The following is a 17,819-nucleotide window of genomic DNA, read 5'->3' as shown; positions in this document are numbered from 1 at the left end:
CGGTAACCCGGAAGAGGCGGGGTCTCAGAGACGGCAGGGCGGAAGCACGCATCAGACGGCGGAGGGAGGCGGAGAAGTTGGCTGTGACAGTGGCGCGGAACACGAAGACGGCCAAGCAACGCGAATCACAGCCCAGCAGTGCCGTGGAGTCCACGACGGCGACAACAGCTATGGCGAACGAAGCCGACATCCTCTCGCTCTGCGTGGCCATGGCGAACATGACTTTCCAAGGTGCGCGTCACTATCGCACAACACAGCAGCAATAACACACAACACAAACCTATAACATACAAAACACACATCAGCATTAATGTACAACATACAGCACTGTCGCACATGTATTATAATGTAAGTTCACAAATTAATATTCTCCACTGACTCAGATTTTAGTCCCCCCACCACCGTGTCCACAGAGCATGAAGTGTGCATGGAGACCCAGGCTACAGCCAGGAGTCCTCATAGAGGCCCCAGACCCCACATGTTTGAGGAGTTGTCTGGGTTCCCCGCACGTGGTGGAAAGAGAGGCGAATATGCACACCATATGGGCACCTGGAAAACAAGGAATGGTGCAGGATGGACACGAGGTGATGGCGGAGGCTCTTGTAGTAGCGGAGGACGAGATGCTAGAGATGGCCGAATCCCCCGCTCCCATCGTATGAGTGGACGTGGAAATGTGGACAAGGGGGATAGGTCGGGTTCCTGCCAGCGCCGGTAAGTTTAACTGAGCGCACACCGTGCATGTGTGTGCAGAGGGGACGCGGTGATTAGGCCACTGCACTATGTACCTGGGGACCTTAGTTTGATTTCCAGCCATGGCTACATCAGTGGAGATTGATATATGAACCGGTCCCCGGGCCTGCCCAAAGTCGATTTGTACCTGCTGCATTGTGAAAACTTTAGCAGCAATGGGGCAGTGAAGGCGGCCTGGTGCGGCTGACCAAACCACCCACCCCTTTACATGCCATTTAGGCCTTAATAGGCGCTCACTGACATCACTTGCTCTTACAACCTAGGTAGGCTACAAGAGGGTTATTTACTCTATATGATCCGGAAGGCCACCACAATACTCTTTTCCCATAGCGGTGAATGAGGCTCTCACCTCAATCCTCGGAGCCCACATCTGATTCTCCATGGTGCGCACGCCCTGGTTTTCATACAGCATCTAGAGATGTGTTCGAGTTAGACGCTATATACATCCATCAGTGTTTAGCTATTGCGTTATTTTTAGAGTCGGGGCATAATTTCAGCTGGGTCTGTCTGGGTCAGTAACATTTTGACTAATAACCTCAACCCGGCGCACCACATCCAGTATACATCTTGCTCTGCCTGTGGCTATTAGTCACGTTCCTATTATAGTCGACTAGCGACCTAGAATATAATGCAAACCTCGAGTAGAGCCTGGACACTGCCTCTGTCTGGGCAAAGCGCAGGTTTTTCTCATGTGCCTAATTCTTGCCCTCATCGCTGATGTTCTGTGCTGTTGTGTTTTGTTTGTGGTGCACCTGCGTTGCCACCACCAGCGGACCCTATACGATGTCCATCTGCAAGGCGCAGCGGCAGCAGCTGCTGATGGCCAAGCGGCGCATCTTCAAAGCCGATTCTGCGGTGCCAAGCCAATTGTGCTGGTTCGAGATCTCGGTAAATGTACTGGGGGGTGTGCAAACGTGGAGATGGAGTATCCTAGGTATCAGGTTTTGAGAAAGAAATGCCAATTATAAAAGGTTAACAGTTGCACCAAAATAATTATAGAATATAGAGACTTGTCATTTTGGTGACCCAGGTCACTCTCGGAAATGTATGCATTTAAACTTATTTCACACCATACATAGCCAACCATGCTGACCGGAGGTGCGGGAGGACAACTAAACACAACAAGTAGTTATAGGGAAATGAGTTGTCAATTTATATTTAAGAGTGCATAGCTCCAGTAGCTTCCTGATATTGGAAGAGCGTTCCAGAAGGCCGCAGAAGTGCATTTGAATGCGCTCGATGCAGTGACTATCTTTTTTCGATGAGTGGCCAAAAGCCACTACGAGGATGACTGGAGCTCATGTGATGGTTTATGCTCCTTGACAAAAAGTGAACACATCCTGGTCTCTTGAATTCTCAACTGGTTAAACAAACTAAACTTTGACGTTGTAAAGTATCTAGTTTAAATCGACATGCAACATTGATATATAAGAATAGATGTTAGCCTTTCTGGCAATAAAAATAGTGTTAAGATGTTATAACACCATTTTGAAACCTTTTGCAAGGAATCATGTCTGCATTAACCATATATGCTCGTGGTGAACATGCAAACAAAAAACATGCTCTGGTAGTATATGCATTGTCTTTTAAACTGATTGGTCCACACCATAGACAGCTTTCTTTAGAGCCATGCCCTCTTAAACTTGTGATGCTATGACACTTTTCCTATATGGACGCAACCATATATTTATACCTGGTTCAGTTTGTTAACATCACCAATGGGGAGACAAACACAGCTTGGTGTGGTGCTCACCACATCACCGTCTGGTGTACCTTTCCGGCCTTAATTAGTGTTCACGAAGAGCACTCGCTGCCCCCAATACTCTGTAAGCCTAAACAGGGAGTATTTTCTGTGGTTGGTTGAGCAAACCCACTGCACTCTGGTCCCGGCTCCAGTAATCACCCTGCTGTTAGAGTGGGTATCTGAGCTTGGTCAATTTGACCTAAAATAAACGTACAGGGCCATTACGTAGACAATGTTAGCAGTGACAAAGACAGCCAGGTCTGTGTGTTACTATGCCCACTGCTGTGCCAAGTCAACTCAGCGCGGCTCAGGCAGCGACAGGTTGTTTTTCTACTGCAAAAGCCGTGTCACTGAGTGACACGCAATGCGTGTAGATGACATGGTGATGCTGTGTCCTCACATTGTGCTTAAAATTGGTGCACCCCAACAGACCCTGTCATAGCAGCCAGTTTATGCTAATGGGGGATGCGACATGTGCGTGTTCTTTTTACAGAAATGTTTGAGCCAAAAATATGACCCTACCAACAAAGCTCTGGACTTGAAGGCGGTCAGAATTAATGAAGGTAATTGAAACAAACATTTGTGTTTTTTTAAGTTTACTTTGCACTCCTGCACATTGACAACTTGTCACAACTCAGCTTTATTATTTGAGCCGAGAATCGTTCATACTGTTTCTTTAGTCTCATTTGTTCTAGTTTATTCATCCTGTTAGCCTAAAGATATCATTGTCATGTCATTTTAACTAATATTTAATTAATTCATCCTTATACGCATCACTCACTGTATGCATCGCGAGGGTAGGAGTTGAGTTGAACGCAACGCGTAATGAATGCACGATCACCCTCCCCCACTCCCCAGAGCTGGAGGCACGTGGTGTCGACCTGGTTTTGAACCGGAAGGACCACATGGATGGTCTGAACAAGATCATCCGAGAGAATATTCCAATGGTACGGCCTTCTCCTCTCCCCACGTGTTTTAATGCTTTGCACCTAAGGTATAGTGTTGCTGCGTTAGCTCTCTTGGTCCATTCGTCTGTAGGGCATTATTACTCTTAAAACACATTCCTGCAGAGGGAGCTGGTAGGAACGTTGCTTGCCTCGAATGATGGCTCAACGAATTGGCGGCTTATAATTTAGAGATTGTGAGCATCCGCATACTCCAAACGCATGTTGTTGATTCTCCACGTGGAGGGAAAAATGTCGTGAAGATGGCCGGACGTGGTTGGTGGCCACCCACCCCCTCGTGTGTGCCGTGGCCGCCTTCCCCACCCCGCCCCTCCCTCCCCACCCAGCCCCTCCCCACCCTCCCCTCTCCACCCAGCCCCACCCCTCCCATTTTTGGATGGACGACAGACGGACACAATAATCCCTTGTGGGCTGGGTGGAACCAGGAGGTTCCTACCAGTACAAAATACGTACCAAACTGCAGTATAATGTGGCATTGGTATTAGCGACTAGATTAATTAGTGCTGGATTAGAGGCGCGTCGCCACACGTGGATGTTGGTGCGTGCTTCATGGTTGCGTAGCCCCCATTTTACCTCGCGGTCATCGCCGACCATCGACTTGAGATAAAACCAAAACGAGGCACGGCACGACATTTACATTGCTGCTATTGCTGCTAAACCGTAGGTGGTGGCACTGCACTGCGCTACGAACCTAGCGGCCCAAGTGTCTATTCCCGCTCACGGCCAAAATCAGTGACAATTATTCTGAACCGGTCCTGGGCTTCCACTAGGTCGACTCAGCCTCAAATGAGTACCTAGTGCGGTGAGTAAACATCGCCACTGGGGAGACAAAGGCGGTCGGCGTGGTGCTGGCCACCCACCCCCTCGTGTGCCATCCTGGCCTTCATAGGTTCTCGCTAACAGCACTTGCTCCTAGTCTGTTAAGGCTATACTGGGGATCTTTGTCTTTTGCCTCCCTTAGAGGGGAGCGGTAGTGCAGTTGTTCGCACGCTGCGCTATGAATCGAGCGACCAGAGTTCGATTTCCGCTCACGGCCAACACCAGTGACGATTATCTGAACCGGTCCTGGGCCTCCTCTCGGTCGACTTAGCCTCAAATGAGTACCTAGTGCAGTGTGTAAACATCACCACTAGGGAGACAGAGGCGGTCGGCGTGGTGCTGACCACCCTTGTGTACCGTGCTGGCTTTCATAGGTGCTCGCTCACAGCACTTTCTGCAAAAGACTGTTAAGGCTATAAGAGGGACCTTTTTCTTTTCTGTGCCTCCCTTGCTTTCCACTCCCACAGATCACATCCCTGAATCTAACGTGCAATGACCTGCACCGGTTGGATGACCTGGCAAAACTTGCCCAGCACACTCCATCTCTCAAGAAGCTGAACCTCTCCAAAAACAATGTGGGTGTGAGCGCCGTTCAATAAATCGCGACGTGACGCTCGCATGCCTGGTGCACCTCTGGTGCGAGCGTCGCGTTGGTTCAGATTCCTCGCCACAGCGAGTCGACCGTTCGTTACGCGATTCAATCCAAGTATCGATATACCTACTATTATATCTTATATCGTCTCCTTTTGTTTTGGTGCTTGTTCATTTCCGATTCGCTTGATATTATTTTAAGCATGTATTGGGTATCAGATATGCCTTTAATTAGTGGAAACGTAATTAATTATTTAAATGCAATGAATACACAAATGTGAAACGTACTATTGCAGTTTAGTACATCAACATGTATCACCTATGGGTGGTACCTGTTGATGTACTTTGTACAGTAGGCCCGCAACTCCGCATCAATACGTCAATTAACTTCAGTCATTGCACTCACAACGCATGCACCAAATGGTGTGTCGGAACCAGTTCTTTATTATTCATGCAAATTATATGCACGTTAAATTAGGCTAATGACACATAAGAGACAGACAAGGCAGACAACTAATTATATGGACAAAACATATTGGGCTGCATGAACAAGATAGGCAACAAGACAGTGCAGACAAGAGAGTACAGTGAGACATACGATGAGACGGTCAGTACAAATGGGACACAGTACATACTGGACAGGACAGACCACACAAACAAAATACAATTAATACAAACAAAAGACGAAACATAGCATGGACTCTTGAATTTGACCATTATGCTGAAATGGGCTAATTAATCAATTAAGTTGAGAGCTGATACATTCACTTAGAATATGTGATTGCAGTATTTGGCCTCCTTTGTTAACCCTTTTCAACGAATATTAAAGGAATTTCTGCATTGACTCTGCCCATTCGTAATGGAGGGCAATGTAACGTTCATAAAATGTGATCCAATATAAACGAAATGTTTGTATAATGTGTTGTTACTATCAAGGACACCCAACTGAATACCGCACACCAATGATGAAAGGGTTAACCAAAAGAGATGCAAACTATAGCACAAGGGACTGTTTACAAATATGCATACACATTTTGCCGTGACAGCTGCGCGTCAGCTTTTGCACGCTAAGGCAAATGCATTCTGCAAAGCGTTACAATCCATGCGTGGGCATGGATTGTAATGCATAACTTGTGGTAAGTTGCCCAGAAGCATGGCCCTTATGCCCCTAATTGTATGGAAATATCTCCCCTGCCATGCAGCTCAAAGATGTGAGGGAACTTTACCCACTGAAGGCCTTCAATTTGAAAGAGCTATGGCTGAACGGGAATCCGCTGTGCGACTCCTTCCACGACCCAAATGCCTACATGAGGTACCGCTCCTTCGTCATGAACGCGACATTGCCCGCTTACCCATTCGCCTGTCCGTCCACGCAGCTCCCCACTCACCCAGGCACTCACTCGTCCTCATGCTTATCCACCCACTCATCTACATGGTTTATCTTTGTGGTTGCCTGTTCAACCAATGGCTCGCCCGCACGCCTACTCCCCCACCCTCCAGCTTCACCCATGCACTCAACACCCCGCTCGCTCATGCGTTCATCCACCCGGTCACTCACACACACTCCCTTGGCCTTGTGTCCCATCTCTAACTGCATGTGTGTGTGTCAACAGCTTCGTGCGAAACCACTTTCCACAGCTCGTGATCCTGGTGAGTGACCCTCCACAGATGCCGGCCCTCAAGCTATCCCCACTCTCTGTGATATTTGTGTCTCCGTGCATTCCAGTTTCCCCACACATGCAAAAGTGCTTGTGATCAGAGGATTTTGCCAAATGCACCAAGTAAAACACTTCTGAAGAAGGTCATCATTTCCTGCCTTGGTCAAACTACTGCTGGATGAATACCTCCCCTAAGCCATTGAAATTTCTCATGATTGCGAAATTGTAATAACCCACCTAGCACCTGCCCATGAACAACTGTTAGATGGGTTCCATCTCATTGCTGCATTCTTGATCATCAGCCATTAACCCTTATGAAGACGTGTCCTGCCCGAGCCCACTTAAGTTTCTTAATTGTTTGTATAAGAGTTCACTTAAGAAAAGGTTACGTGCAGTTTACAGATGACACAGAGGAACATGAGCAGCTGTTGAATGTCATCTGTTTTTTGTTTTTGTCCTGCTGGCGGTTATCAACATCATCACTTATTGCTTCAATCATCTATCTCTAACACCATCTTTGACTATCTTCGTCACACATCTACCATCGTTACCACAATCATCACTATCATCATCATTGCCACAAACACCACCACTATTGCTGTCATCTTCATCCTGACCGCCAACATCATAATGTAATTCCATCATCACCATGATCCCTTTCACCATAACTACTACTTCCACAACAATCATTACCATCTTTACCATTATCTTCATCACCACGACTACTGTTTCCATAATCATGCTCACCACTATAATCAATCACAATCATTATCGCCATGATCTATACCACTTTTTACAACCACTACCTTCACCATTGTCACCATCAGGATGGGCAGATGCTTTCGCAGCTGCGAAGTTCTACGCCTGTGGTGCCCTCCACGCCTGCGGTGGTGCACAGAATTGCGGTACGCTTCGCTGCAACAATGAGAAATATTTATTCTCCCAACTTTTCGAGGGCCATGCGGCTCTTTGGCCACAACCCTGGCATTACTCCTACCACTTCCCATCCTCCATTTTGTCCACAGCCAGATGAAAGGAACAATATTTATTTTAAAATAATTATTATTAGAGGTTTAACGTATGCTTGAAATGGCTTAAGCATATACCAAGCTCTAATCAATCACTTGTTTACATATCCACCATTTTATTTTACAAAACATTGGCAAAAACTTAAACTTAATCAGCAGCAGCTTAACAGTTGCACCTCTTGTGCACTGACTTTGTGACATTATGACTGTTTCCGAAGTCGGCCAACATCAAAGCGTGCAGCTCCCATAGGAAAGCGAGCAAAGCGGCACAATGTAAGGGGTTTACATGACCCACTTGGAGTGGCGTCGCCCATTCAGGCTGCCATGGGATCCAGGCCAGGCCTAGTTATCTGGTTGGCAAACTGGGTAGTCATGTTGACGTCTCTCCTGTGTGCGTGCGCGCCCACTCTCGGGTGGCTGCAGGAGAACAGCTGGCAGTTCCAGCAGTGTGCGAACACCCTCATGGAACTGAACGTGAGTGCCGTCCCATCCGCACCGTTTATGGACACGACTGATAGCAAACGGTCGGGCGCATTCGCGTTTGACGAGCATCACTAACGATACCGCCCATCTCCCCTTCTATTCCACCCCTCTCTCTCCCCCCTTCCCTCATCACTGTCGCCGTCCGCCTCGGATCTCCGAAAACCGCGGTCGCCTACCTTCATCGTTCCTTTTCGTCCGACTACCGGACGGATTCCACGGGAGGCGTTCGTACAGTGAGCAGGCGTCCGCCGCAGATTGCTGGCGATCTCGGCACACATTCTCCTACCAACCCTTTCCTCCACAACCCTTATACATTGCAATTTATTTGTTTTTACCCCATTTGGGGGGAGAGGAAAAAAATAAAAAAATAACTATATTTGAAACTGTGTCCTCAAACTCACGACACACTAACACCTTGTACCCTGGTTGTTATTTCCCCCCACCTATAACCATGACATCACAAGACGCTGGCATGACGCAATGGTTGGTACACAATCCAGAAGTCGCTAGTTTGATCTGTTATCGTGGTAATCAATGGAAACGTTTCTTAAATCCATCCGGCTTATGTCCACACAACCGATATGCTTGAGTGGATAAACAATTGGAAGAACGCAAACATCCCAAAGAAGCGCCTCATTGTGGATCAAACCATCAGGAAGCTCACTGGCCCCTCACCACCGCAAGCAGTGGGACTCCATACATCAGATCCAACCTGGCCATGGCAGGAGAAATTTCCTCCACAAATTGAAAAAAAAAAGTGTCACCAAAATGCCACTGCAGGGCACCGCAACAGTGGAACACGTGCACACACCAGGAAGCTCTCTTGACCTGGTGAAGACCTCCAATACCAATAAGAGGCCACGGTCTTGGGTTATTCTTTGTGCTTTTGGGGTCCCTGACTCTGTTCACAATCATTAAGGACCATTATGGTGGGAAGGCCCGTGTAAACATACGGACCCGAGTGTCAGAGCCATTTCCTCCTGTTTACCGTGGGGTGCGACGGGGATGTCATCTGGCTCCGATACTATTTCACATAATTCCCGGTCGTGGCCAATAGCAGTGGTAAATTATATTTGAACCGGCCCTACTCCTCCCCTAAGTCGACTCAATCTTAATTGAATACCAGGTGTGGTTGGTAAAAATCAGCGCTGGGGAAACAAAGGCGTTTCTGGCAATAACACCCCAGCATGACAAGTTTGCGTCTGACTGGCAGTTTCTTAGCACAAGCCACTGTATAAAGTACAGACGATATGCATCTGACATTATATTCTCAGCATTTATGCGTTTATGTTTATAAGCAGTGTTTAGTAATAATTTTTAAAGAACCTCAAAATATTCAACTTAATTTTCGTTCACACGGTGAAAAACAAATGCAGTGCTGCTCAGCGGATTCAGGGTGAGACAACTGCAGCCAAACTGGAGTTGGTTAGAAGCACACTGCCCAGGTACGGAAACTTGTCTACTTTCTGTACTATTGCCCCATCACTCACACGATGACAAACATCCCCCCTATAGCCTTAACAGACTGTTGGGGCAGGTGGTGTTAGCGAGCACCTATTAAGGCTGGCATGGTATGCGATGGGGTAGATGGCCAGCACCATGCCCAACTGCCTTTGTCTCCCAAATGGTGTTGTTTACACACCGCACTAGGTACTCATTTGAGGCTGAGTCGACCTAGGGGAGGCCCAGGACCGTTTCACATAATCCTGACTGGTGTTGACCTTGAGCAGGAATTAAACTCAGGTCACCGGGTCTGTCGCGCTGCGCGCTAAATACGTATCATCATCATCATCACTGATATGGATAGGTGAGTTGATAGAAATTACATTTCATTCAACAGTTAATGGGCCAATTAACCAGTAGTTAATTAAATATGGGAGCAGTGGTTTACACACTGAAATATTAATTTGGAGACCCGAGTTTGAATCCAGCAATGTGACGGAGACATCGAGCGACGGAGACGAGACTGAGACAGCGAGCGACGGAGAGAGACAGAGACATCGAGCGACGGAGAGAGACAGAGACATTGAGCGACGGACAGAGACGGAGACAGCGAGCGACGGAGACATCGAGAGACGGAGACATCGAGCGACGGAGACATCGAGAGACGGCGACATCGAGAGACGGAGAGAGACGGAGACAGCGAGCGACGGAGACAGCGAGCGACGGAGACATCGAGCGATGGAGACATCGAGCGACGGAGAGAGACGGAGACATCGAGCGACGGAGAGAGACGGAGACATCGAGCGACGGAGAGAGACGGAGACAGCGAGCGACGGAGAGAGACGGAGACAGCGAGCGACGGAGAGAGACGGAGACAGCGAGCGACAGAGACGAAGACAGCGAGCGACGGAGAGAGACGGAGACAGCGAGCGACGGAGAGAGACGGAGACAGCGAGTGACGGAGAGAGACGGAGACAGCGAGCGACGGAGACGAAGACAGCGAGCGACGGAGAGAGACGGAGACAGCGAGCGACGGAGAGAGACGGAGACAGCGAGCGACGGAGAGAGACGGAGACAGCGAGCGACGGAGAGAGACGGAGACAGCGAGCGACGGAGAGAGACGGAGACAGCGAGCGACGGAGAGAGACGGAGACAGCGAGCGACGGAGAGAGACGGAGACAGCGAGCGACGGACAGAGATGGAGACAGCGAGCGACGGAGAGAGACGGAGACAGCGAGCGACGGAGACAGACGGAGACAGCGAGCGACGGAGAGAGACAGAGACAGCGAGCGATGAAGAGAGACAGGGACGACACAAAGGGACAGTGAGGGATAGGGGAAGGAAGCGGAGTGAGCGAGACGGGCAGAGCGCGGCGAGCGAGCTGCGGCTAAGCGGAATGACGGAGTCACAGACGTACTGTGAAGAGTTGTAATACAAGATGTGTCGGAGAAAACAAGAAAGTTGTTCGCGTCAAGTCGACCACTACAAATATAACCAACACTACCAAGACTTGGCCCACCCTGTTGGAGGCGACGGCCCATTATCACCATTAACATCACTACCATCATCAACATCACCATCACCAACATAATTAACTATCATCACTGCCATTACCGTCATTAACATCACCAACGTATTTATCACCATCAGTAACAGACATAGCATCACCATCATCACCAGCACCATCACTCAGCTCACTATACAGGGGGGGATGTACCGGTTCCAACATCATGTGGAGGTGTGAGGTGGTGCGAGGTGGTGTGATGAGGTGTGACAAGGCGTGTGGATGTGTGAGGTGTGTGGATGAGCGAGGGGGTGAGCGAAGATGGAATCAGGGTATATGGAGGGGCGTGAAGGTCTGGAGATGAGGGGCGTGAAAGTGTGAAGAGCGGTGTGGTGGCGGTGGTGTGTGGTGGTTTGTCGTGGTGGTGATGGTGCGTGGTGGTGTGTGGTGGTGTGTGGTGGTGTGTGGTGGTGTGTGGTGGTGCGTCGTGGTGATGGTGGTGCGTGGTGTTGTGTAGTGGTGGTGGTGTGTGGTGGTGCGTGGTGGTGTGTGATGGTGCGTGGTGGTGCGTGGTGGTGTGTCGTGGTGCGTGGTGGTGTGTGGTGGTGTGTGGTGGCGTGTGGTGGTGCGTGGTGGTGTGTTGTGGTGCGTTGTGCTGCGTGGTGGTGTGTGGTGTTGGTGGTGCGTGGTGGTGCGTGGTGGTGTGTGGTGCGTGGTGGTGCGTGGTGGTGCGTAGTGGTGTGTAGTGGTGTGTAGTGGTGTGTGGTGGCGTATGGTGGTGCGTGGTGGTGCGTGGTGGTGTGTGGTGCGTGGTGGTGGTGTGTGGTGGTGCGTGGTGGTGCGTGGTGGTGTGTCGTGGTGCGTGGTGGTGCGTAGTGGTGTGTAGTGGTGTGTGGTGGCGTGTGGTGGTGCGTGGTGGTGGTGGTGTGTGGTGGGGCGTGGTGTGTGGTGGTGCGTGGTGGTGCGTGGTGGTGTGTGGTGGTGCGTGGTGCTTGGTGGTGTGTGGTGGTGCGTGGTGGTGTGTGGTTGTGTGTGGTTGTGTGTGGTTGTGTGTCGTGGTGTGTGGTTGTGTGTCGTGGTGTGTGGTGGTGAGGTGCGTGGTGGTGGTGTGAGGTGTGTGGTGGTGTGTAGTGGTGGTGGTGCGTGGTGGTGCGTGGTGGTGTGTGGTGGTGTGAGGTGTGTGGTGGTGGTGGTGCGTGGTGGTGCGTGGTGGTGCGTGGTGGTGTGTGGTGGTGTGAGGTGTGTGGTGGTGTGTAGTGGTGGTGGTGTGTGGTGGTGCGTGGTGGTGCGTGGTGGTGTGTGGTGGTGCGTGGTGGTGTGAGGAGGTATGAGGAGTAGTCCACGTCACGCTGCTCGTTGATGACGTCGAGCGTTGCCGTCTGGCTGTGCCGCTGGTTGCAGAGCGAGCAGCTGGGCGTGCGGCACCAGGAGGAGGAGGATCAGTCCACGTGTCTCCTCCTCCTGCTCCTCCTCCTCACCGTGCTCCAAGCAGCGCGGCTCCGCGTCCTTGCGGCCGCCGGGGCCCCTGGGGGCACCGCCACCACCACAACAACGACGACGACGACGACGAAACTAGGACAACAACAATAACACTGGCACAACAACAACACTTGGAGGATGACAACACAGAGATAACAATAAACAACAATACTGGGACAACAGCGATTCCAACAACGACGACGACGCTGCGTGGAGAATCACAACAGTGATGATGACGGTGACAGCGATGACAGAGACAACAATGAACACAACAACACTGATCACAACCACTACAATAACAACGTGGCCATTAGCACCACCACCAACAACACGGGTTGCCATAGTACTACAACCACACCCCACAACAACAACCACCACCATCACCAACAACGCAACTACCAGACAGAGCAACAAGGTGACTATGACCAGCCTTGCCCTCTCCTGCTGTGCTGCCTTGCCCACCATGCCCTGAGACTGCCCTACCCCTGCCCATCCCCAGTTTTGCCCTCCTCTACACTACCCCACCCAGCCATACGCCTCTACCCCAATACTCTACCCTACACAGCCTTGCCCTCCCTGCCTCCTACCCTACTCTAAACCCTGCCCTTCCCTCCTCTCCTTCACTGCCCCCTACACCTGCGTCCTGTCCCCCTGGCCCAGTCGTGTCCTGCCCTTTGTCACTGCCCTGCTCCGTGCCCCCTGCCCTCATGCTGCTGCTGCTGCTGCGTGTAGATGTGGATGATGTTGTAGAGGAGGAGGCTGTGTTGGAGGTGTACACGCCGTGGCGGTGCAGCACCACCTCCTGGCGGCACCACGGCCCCCCCCCCCGTACCCCCAAGGAGGGTGGGAGGGGGGTGACAATGAACAGGTGAGCGTGCAGGCTAGTCACTGCACAGGTGAGTACTGTACAGGCAAGTGCACAGGCGAATGAGTATACAGGTGAGTGTGCAAGAGAATGTACAGGTGAGTGAGCGTTCATGTCAGTGTACAGGTGAACGTGCAGGTGAGTGTCACAGGCGAGCGTTCGGGCGAGCAACTGCAACGCGTCGTTGCCGCACTTGTGGCCCAGGTTGTGCTGGCAGGGCACGATGACCACGGGCTTGGAGAACATCTCCAGGCAGAGGGGCCACAGCTGCTGACGTGCTCCAGGTGGTCGTAGCGCGCCTGGGATTCGCGATCAGCAACGACGTCCGGCCCCGCACAGCGCCTCTGCACGCTCATCGCTACAGCTGTCACGCACAGGCAGAAAGCCTCGTCCCTACAGCTGTAACGCACAGGCGGACAGCCTCGTCCCTACAGCTGTCACGCACAGGTGGACAGCCTCGTCCCTACAGCTGTAACGCACAGGCGGACAGCCTCGTGCCTACAGCTGTAACGAACAGGCGGACAGCCTCGTCCCTACAGTTGTCACGCACAGGTGGACAGCCTCATCCCCAAAGCTGTCACGCACAGGCGGACAGCCTCGTCCCTACAGCTGTCACGCACAGGCGGACAGCCTCGTCCCTACAGCTGTCACGCACAGGCAGACAGCCTCATCCCTAAAACTCACGCACAGGCAGACAGCCTCGTCCCTAAAACTGTAACGCACGTGCATTGGAAGCGCTACCAACTCACGGAATTTGAAACACATTCCACTGTTACATGGACTTCCTGAGAAAGAGGTATGGTGTAGGTCTAACAATGGGCTTGTCAAATCAGAAGCTATCAGTGGGTAAGAGGTGAGTGTGCGGTTGGCAGTGACATGCAGTGGGAAATTCTAAAATGTGAGGTTTTTTTACTAAATCGGGGTAGGTTCCCAATGAATGTGTAGATTTAAGGATCAAACATAGCCTCTGGCAAGGAAACGGGTATACAAGTGAGCTGCTGGGAGATGGAACTGTTGTAAGGTTATGGCATGGTGCTTTTGTGAATGGTATACAGCTCCATTTTGTAAGAGTGCTTCTATGCAAAGACCGTGGTGCTGAAGAGACATTTCAACATCGCACATGTTATAAATAACCATTTTAATTGCATAACTCAGCCCCCAACTCACGGCGTTATAACTGCGGGCAACGAGTTTCAACCACAAATGCCTGCTAGGATGTCCCTGCCGTGTTGCCTGGCAAATGGCCCTCTGACCCGGTTAACGCGAAGACGCAATTCACCAAAAGTAAAAAATGAGTGTTGACCCAGACTCAGCGCTTGGGCGCCGCGGTGGCGAGATGTTCACTACCTCGCCTGCTGTAATATTTGGAATTTGTTTGCGTCTCTCCCCTCGGTCGCGTGTTTTTTTTTTCTCCAGGCCCTCTGGGTTTCTTCCTCCACATTTAGTATCAATCAGGATCACGCGTTTAAGAGTATTTGGCTGCTAACATTTCCACACGATGATAAGCCACTTCGTTGGACTATAATGTGTGGCCAGGTCTCTTCTGAAAAAAAGGCTACAATGGCTCAGTGGGCCCCACCTGCTAAAATAAACAAATAGTTTAGTGGCGTCCAGCGTTCAGCTCTCACGAGCCCCCTCCCCTCGCCCCACAGTTGGCCTCGGGGTTGGGCCAACCCCCCCCCCCCCCCAGGCCAATCGGGACTCAGCCCCCCTGGTCGAGGCACTGCGTCCCCACATTGAATCTACGCAGCTCAGCGACGGTAGCGAGGACCTCGGGTCGACCTTTTATCTTTCGACGTGTGTTTACAGAAACGAGTATAGCGAGTCATTCACGTTTGATGATTTTACCACGAGTCGAATAAATGTGTTCATTTTACATCGGTAAAAACACTTTTGTATGACTTAATAAACATTGCAATACTGTTTGCAATTTACTCAGGGCCCTCGTAGCCTGAATCCGGCCCTGTCTGGTCGGCGTCTCTCGCCCCTGAGGAGTCGAGCGCGCCCGGCGAGGGAAGCATGGCCTCCACCTCGTCGCGCTCGTGTCACTACGAGGAGGAGGAGGGCGAGGAGGTGGCGAGGCGGACGGAGGCCCCGAGGCAGCTGCTCGGGGCCTCTGCTGCGCGCCGGGGACGACGCGGGGCTGGCGAGCCTCGCGGCCTCCGTGCTGGTGAGCGTGCCTAGCAGTTGCACCATTCAATTCCGCTCGTCCAGACGGGGAGAATTCAATCACATTTATTCGATGCGACGTTTCTTATGGGATTTAATAAGCGACAACATTTTGACCCCAAACCGAGAGGATTCTGGGATGTTTGTGGTTTATTGGTAATAACTCTGGAAGGAAACGTCGCTGACCCATCAAGGTGGTACTCCTACTGCTCGCCTCGTCGAGAGGAATCCAAATATATGAGTCGTTAAGCTATGGGATATGAAATGGACGATCGACCAATAAAACAACATGTATTATGGGGTTGAATGCTTTTTGCTATTCACAAACTAGAACAAAAGCAGTCATGCAAATATCTGATTTAACACCGCACAGCAAAACCAGTTGCACCATTCAATTCCGCTCGTCCAGACGGGGAGAATTCAATCACATTTATTCGATGCGACGTTTCACATGGGATTTAATAAGCGACAACATTTTGACCCCAATCTGAGAGGATTCTGGGATGTTTGTGGTTTATTGGTAATAACTCTGGAAGGAGACGTCGCAGACCCATCAAGGTGGAACTCCTACTGCTCGCCTCATCGAGAGGAATCCAAAGATATGAGTAGTTCAGCTATGGGATATGAAATGGACGAGCGACCAATAAAACAACATGTATTATGGGGTTGAATGCTTTTTGCTATTCACAAAATAAAACAAAAGCAGTCATGCAAATATCTTATTTAACACAGCACAGCAAAATCAGTTGCACCATTCAATCCCGCTCGTCCAGACGGGGAGAATTCAATCACATTTATTCTTTGCGACGTTTCATATGGGATTTATTGAGCGACAACATTTTGACCCCAAATCGAGAGGATTCTGGGATGTTTGTGGTTTTTTTGTAATAACTCTGGAAGGAAACGTCGCAGACCAATCAAAGTAGTAATCGTACTGCTCGCCTCATCGAGAGGAATCCAAAGATATGAGTGGTTAAGCTATGGGATATGAAATGGATGAGCGACCAATAAATCAACATGTATTATTGGGTTGAATGCTTTTTGCTATTCACAAAATAAAACAAAAGCAGTCATGCAAATATCTTATTTAACACAGCACAGCAAAATCAGTTGCACCATTCAATCCCGCTCGTCCAGACGGGGAGAATTCAATCACATTTATTCGATGCGACGTTTCTTATGGGATTTAATGAGCGACAACATTTTGACCCCAAACCGAGAGGATTCTGGGATGTTTGTGGTTTTTTTGTAATAACTCTGGAAGGTAACGTCGCAGACCAATCAAGGTGGTACTCCTACTGCTCCCCTCATCGAGAGGAATCCAAAGATATGAGTGGTTAAGCTATGGGATATGAAATGGACGAGCGACCAATAAAACAACATGTATTATGGGGTTGAATGCTTTTTGCTATTCACAAAATAAAACAAAAGCAGTCATGCAAATATCTTATTTAACACAGCACAGCAAAATCAGTTGCACCATTCAATCCCGCTCGTCCAGACGGGGAGAAGTCAATCACATTTATTCAATGCGACGTTTCTTATGGGGTTTATTGAGCGAAAACATTTTGACCCCAAATCGAGAGGATTCTGGGATGTTTGTGGTTTTTTTTGTAATAACTCTGGAAGGAAACGTCGCAGACCCATCAAGGTGGTACTCGTACTGCTCGCCTCATCGAGAGGAATGCAAAGATATGAGGGGTTAAGCTATGGGAAATAAAATGGACGCTCGACCAATTAAACAACATGTATTATGGGGTTGAATGCTTTTTGCTATTCACAAAATAAAACAAAAGCAGGAAAGCAAATATCGTATTTAACACAGCACAGCAAAATCAGTTGCACCATTCAATCCCGCTCGTCCAGACGGGGAGAATTCAATCACATTTATTCGATGCGACGTTTCTTATGGGATTTAATGAGCGACAACATTTTGACCCCAAACCGAGAGGATTCTGGGATGTTTGTGGTTTTTTTGTAATAACTCTGGAAGGAAACGTTGGAGACCCATCAAGGTGGTACTCGTACTGCTCGACTCATCGAGCGGAATCCAAAGATATGAGTGGTTAAGCTATGGGATATGAAATGGACGAGCGACCAATAAATCAACATGTATTATGAGGTTGAATGCTTTTTGCTATTCACAAACTAGAACAAAAGCAGTCATGCAAATATCTGATTTAACACAGCACAGCAAAATCAGTTGCACCATTCAATTCCTCTCGTCAAGACGGGGAGAATTCAATCACATTTATTCTATGCGACGTTTCTTATGGGATGTATTGAGCGACAACATTTTGACCCCAAATCGAGAGGATTCT

General features: G+C 49.8%; 1 protein-coding gene across 2 annotated transcripts; it reads left to right on the top strand.

Moving 5' to 3' along the window:
* Positions 1 to 40: 40 nt before the first annotated feature.
* LOC142925731 (uncharacterized) lies at positions 41 to 8,414 on the top strand. Of its 2 annotated transcripts, none has more exons than XM_076069147.1 (11): positions 41 to 231; positions 384 to 711; positions 1,521 to 1,638; positions 2,988 to 3,057; positions 3,353 to 3,441; positions 4,746 to 4,853; positions 6,072 to 6,181; positions 6,483 to 6,519; positions 7,355 to 7,432; positions 7,979 to 8,029; positions 8,273 to 8,414. In XM_076069147.1, the coding sequence occupies exons 1-11, from the start codon at positions 171 to 173 to the stop codon at positions 8,273 to 8,275; spliced, it is 1,053 nt and encodes a 350-aa protein (XP_075925262.1). In that variant the 5' UTR covers positions 41 to 170; the 3' UTR covers positions 8,276 to 8,414. The 2 variants fall into 2 exon arrangements, with proteins under 2 accessions (XP_075925262.1, XP_075925263.1); XM_076069148.1 differs by having other exon boundaries at positions 42 to 231; positions 414 to 711.
* The last annotated feature ends 9,405 nt before the right edge of the window (positions 8,415 to 17,819 follow it).

Source organism: Petromyzon marinus, chromosome 23, assembly GCF_048934315.1.
Source record: "Petromyzon marinus isolate PM22_M1 ecotype Great Lakes invasive population chromosome 23, UKy_Petmar_22M1.pri1.0, whole genome shotgun sequence".
In the NCBI taxonomy this organism is placed as follows: domain Eukaryota; kingdom Metazoa; phylum Chordata; class Hyperoartia; order Petromyzontiformes; family Petromyzontidae; genus Petromyzon; species Petromyzon marinus.
Note: the sequence above shows the minus strand (reverse complement) of the source record. Positions and strands in the feature narration are given on the sequence as shown.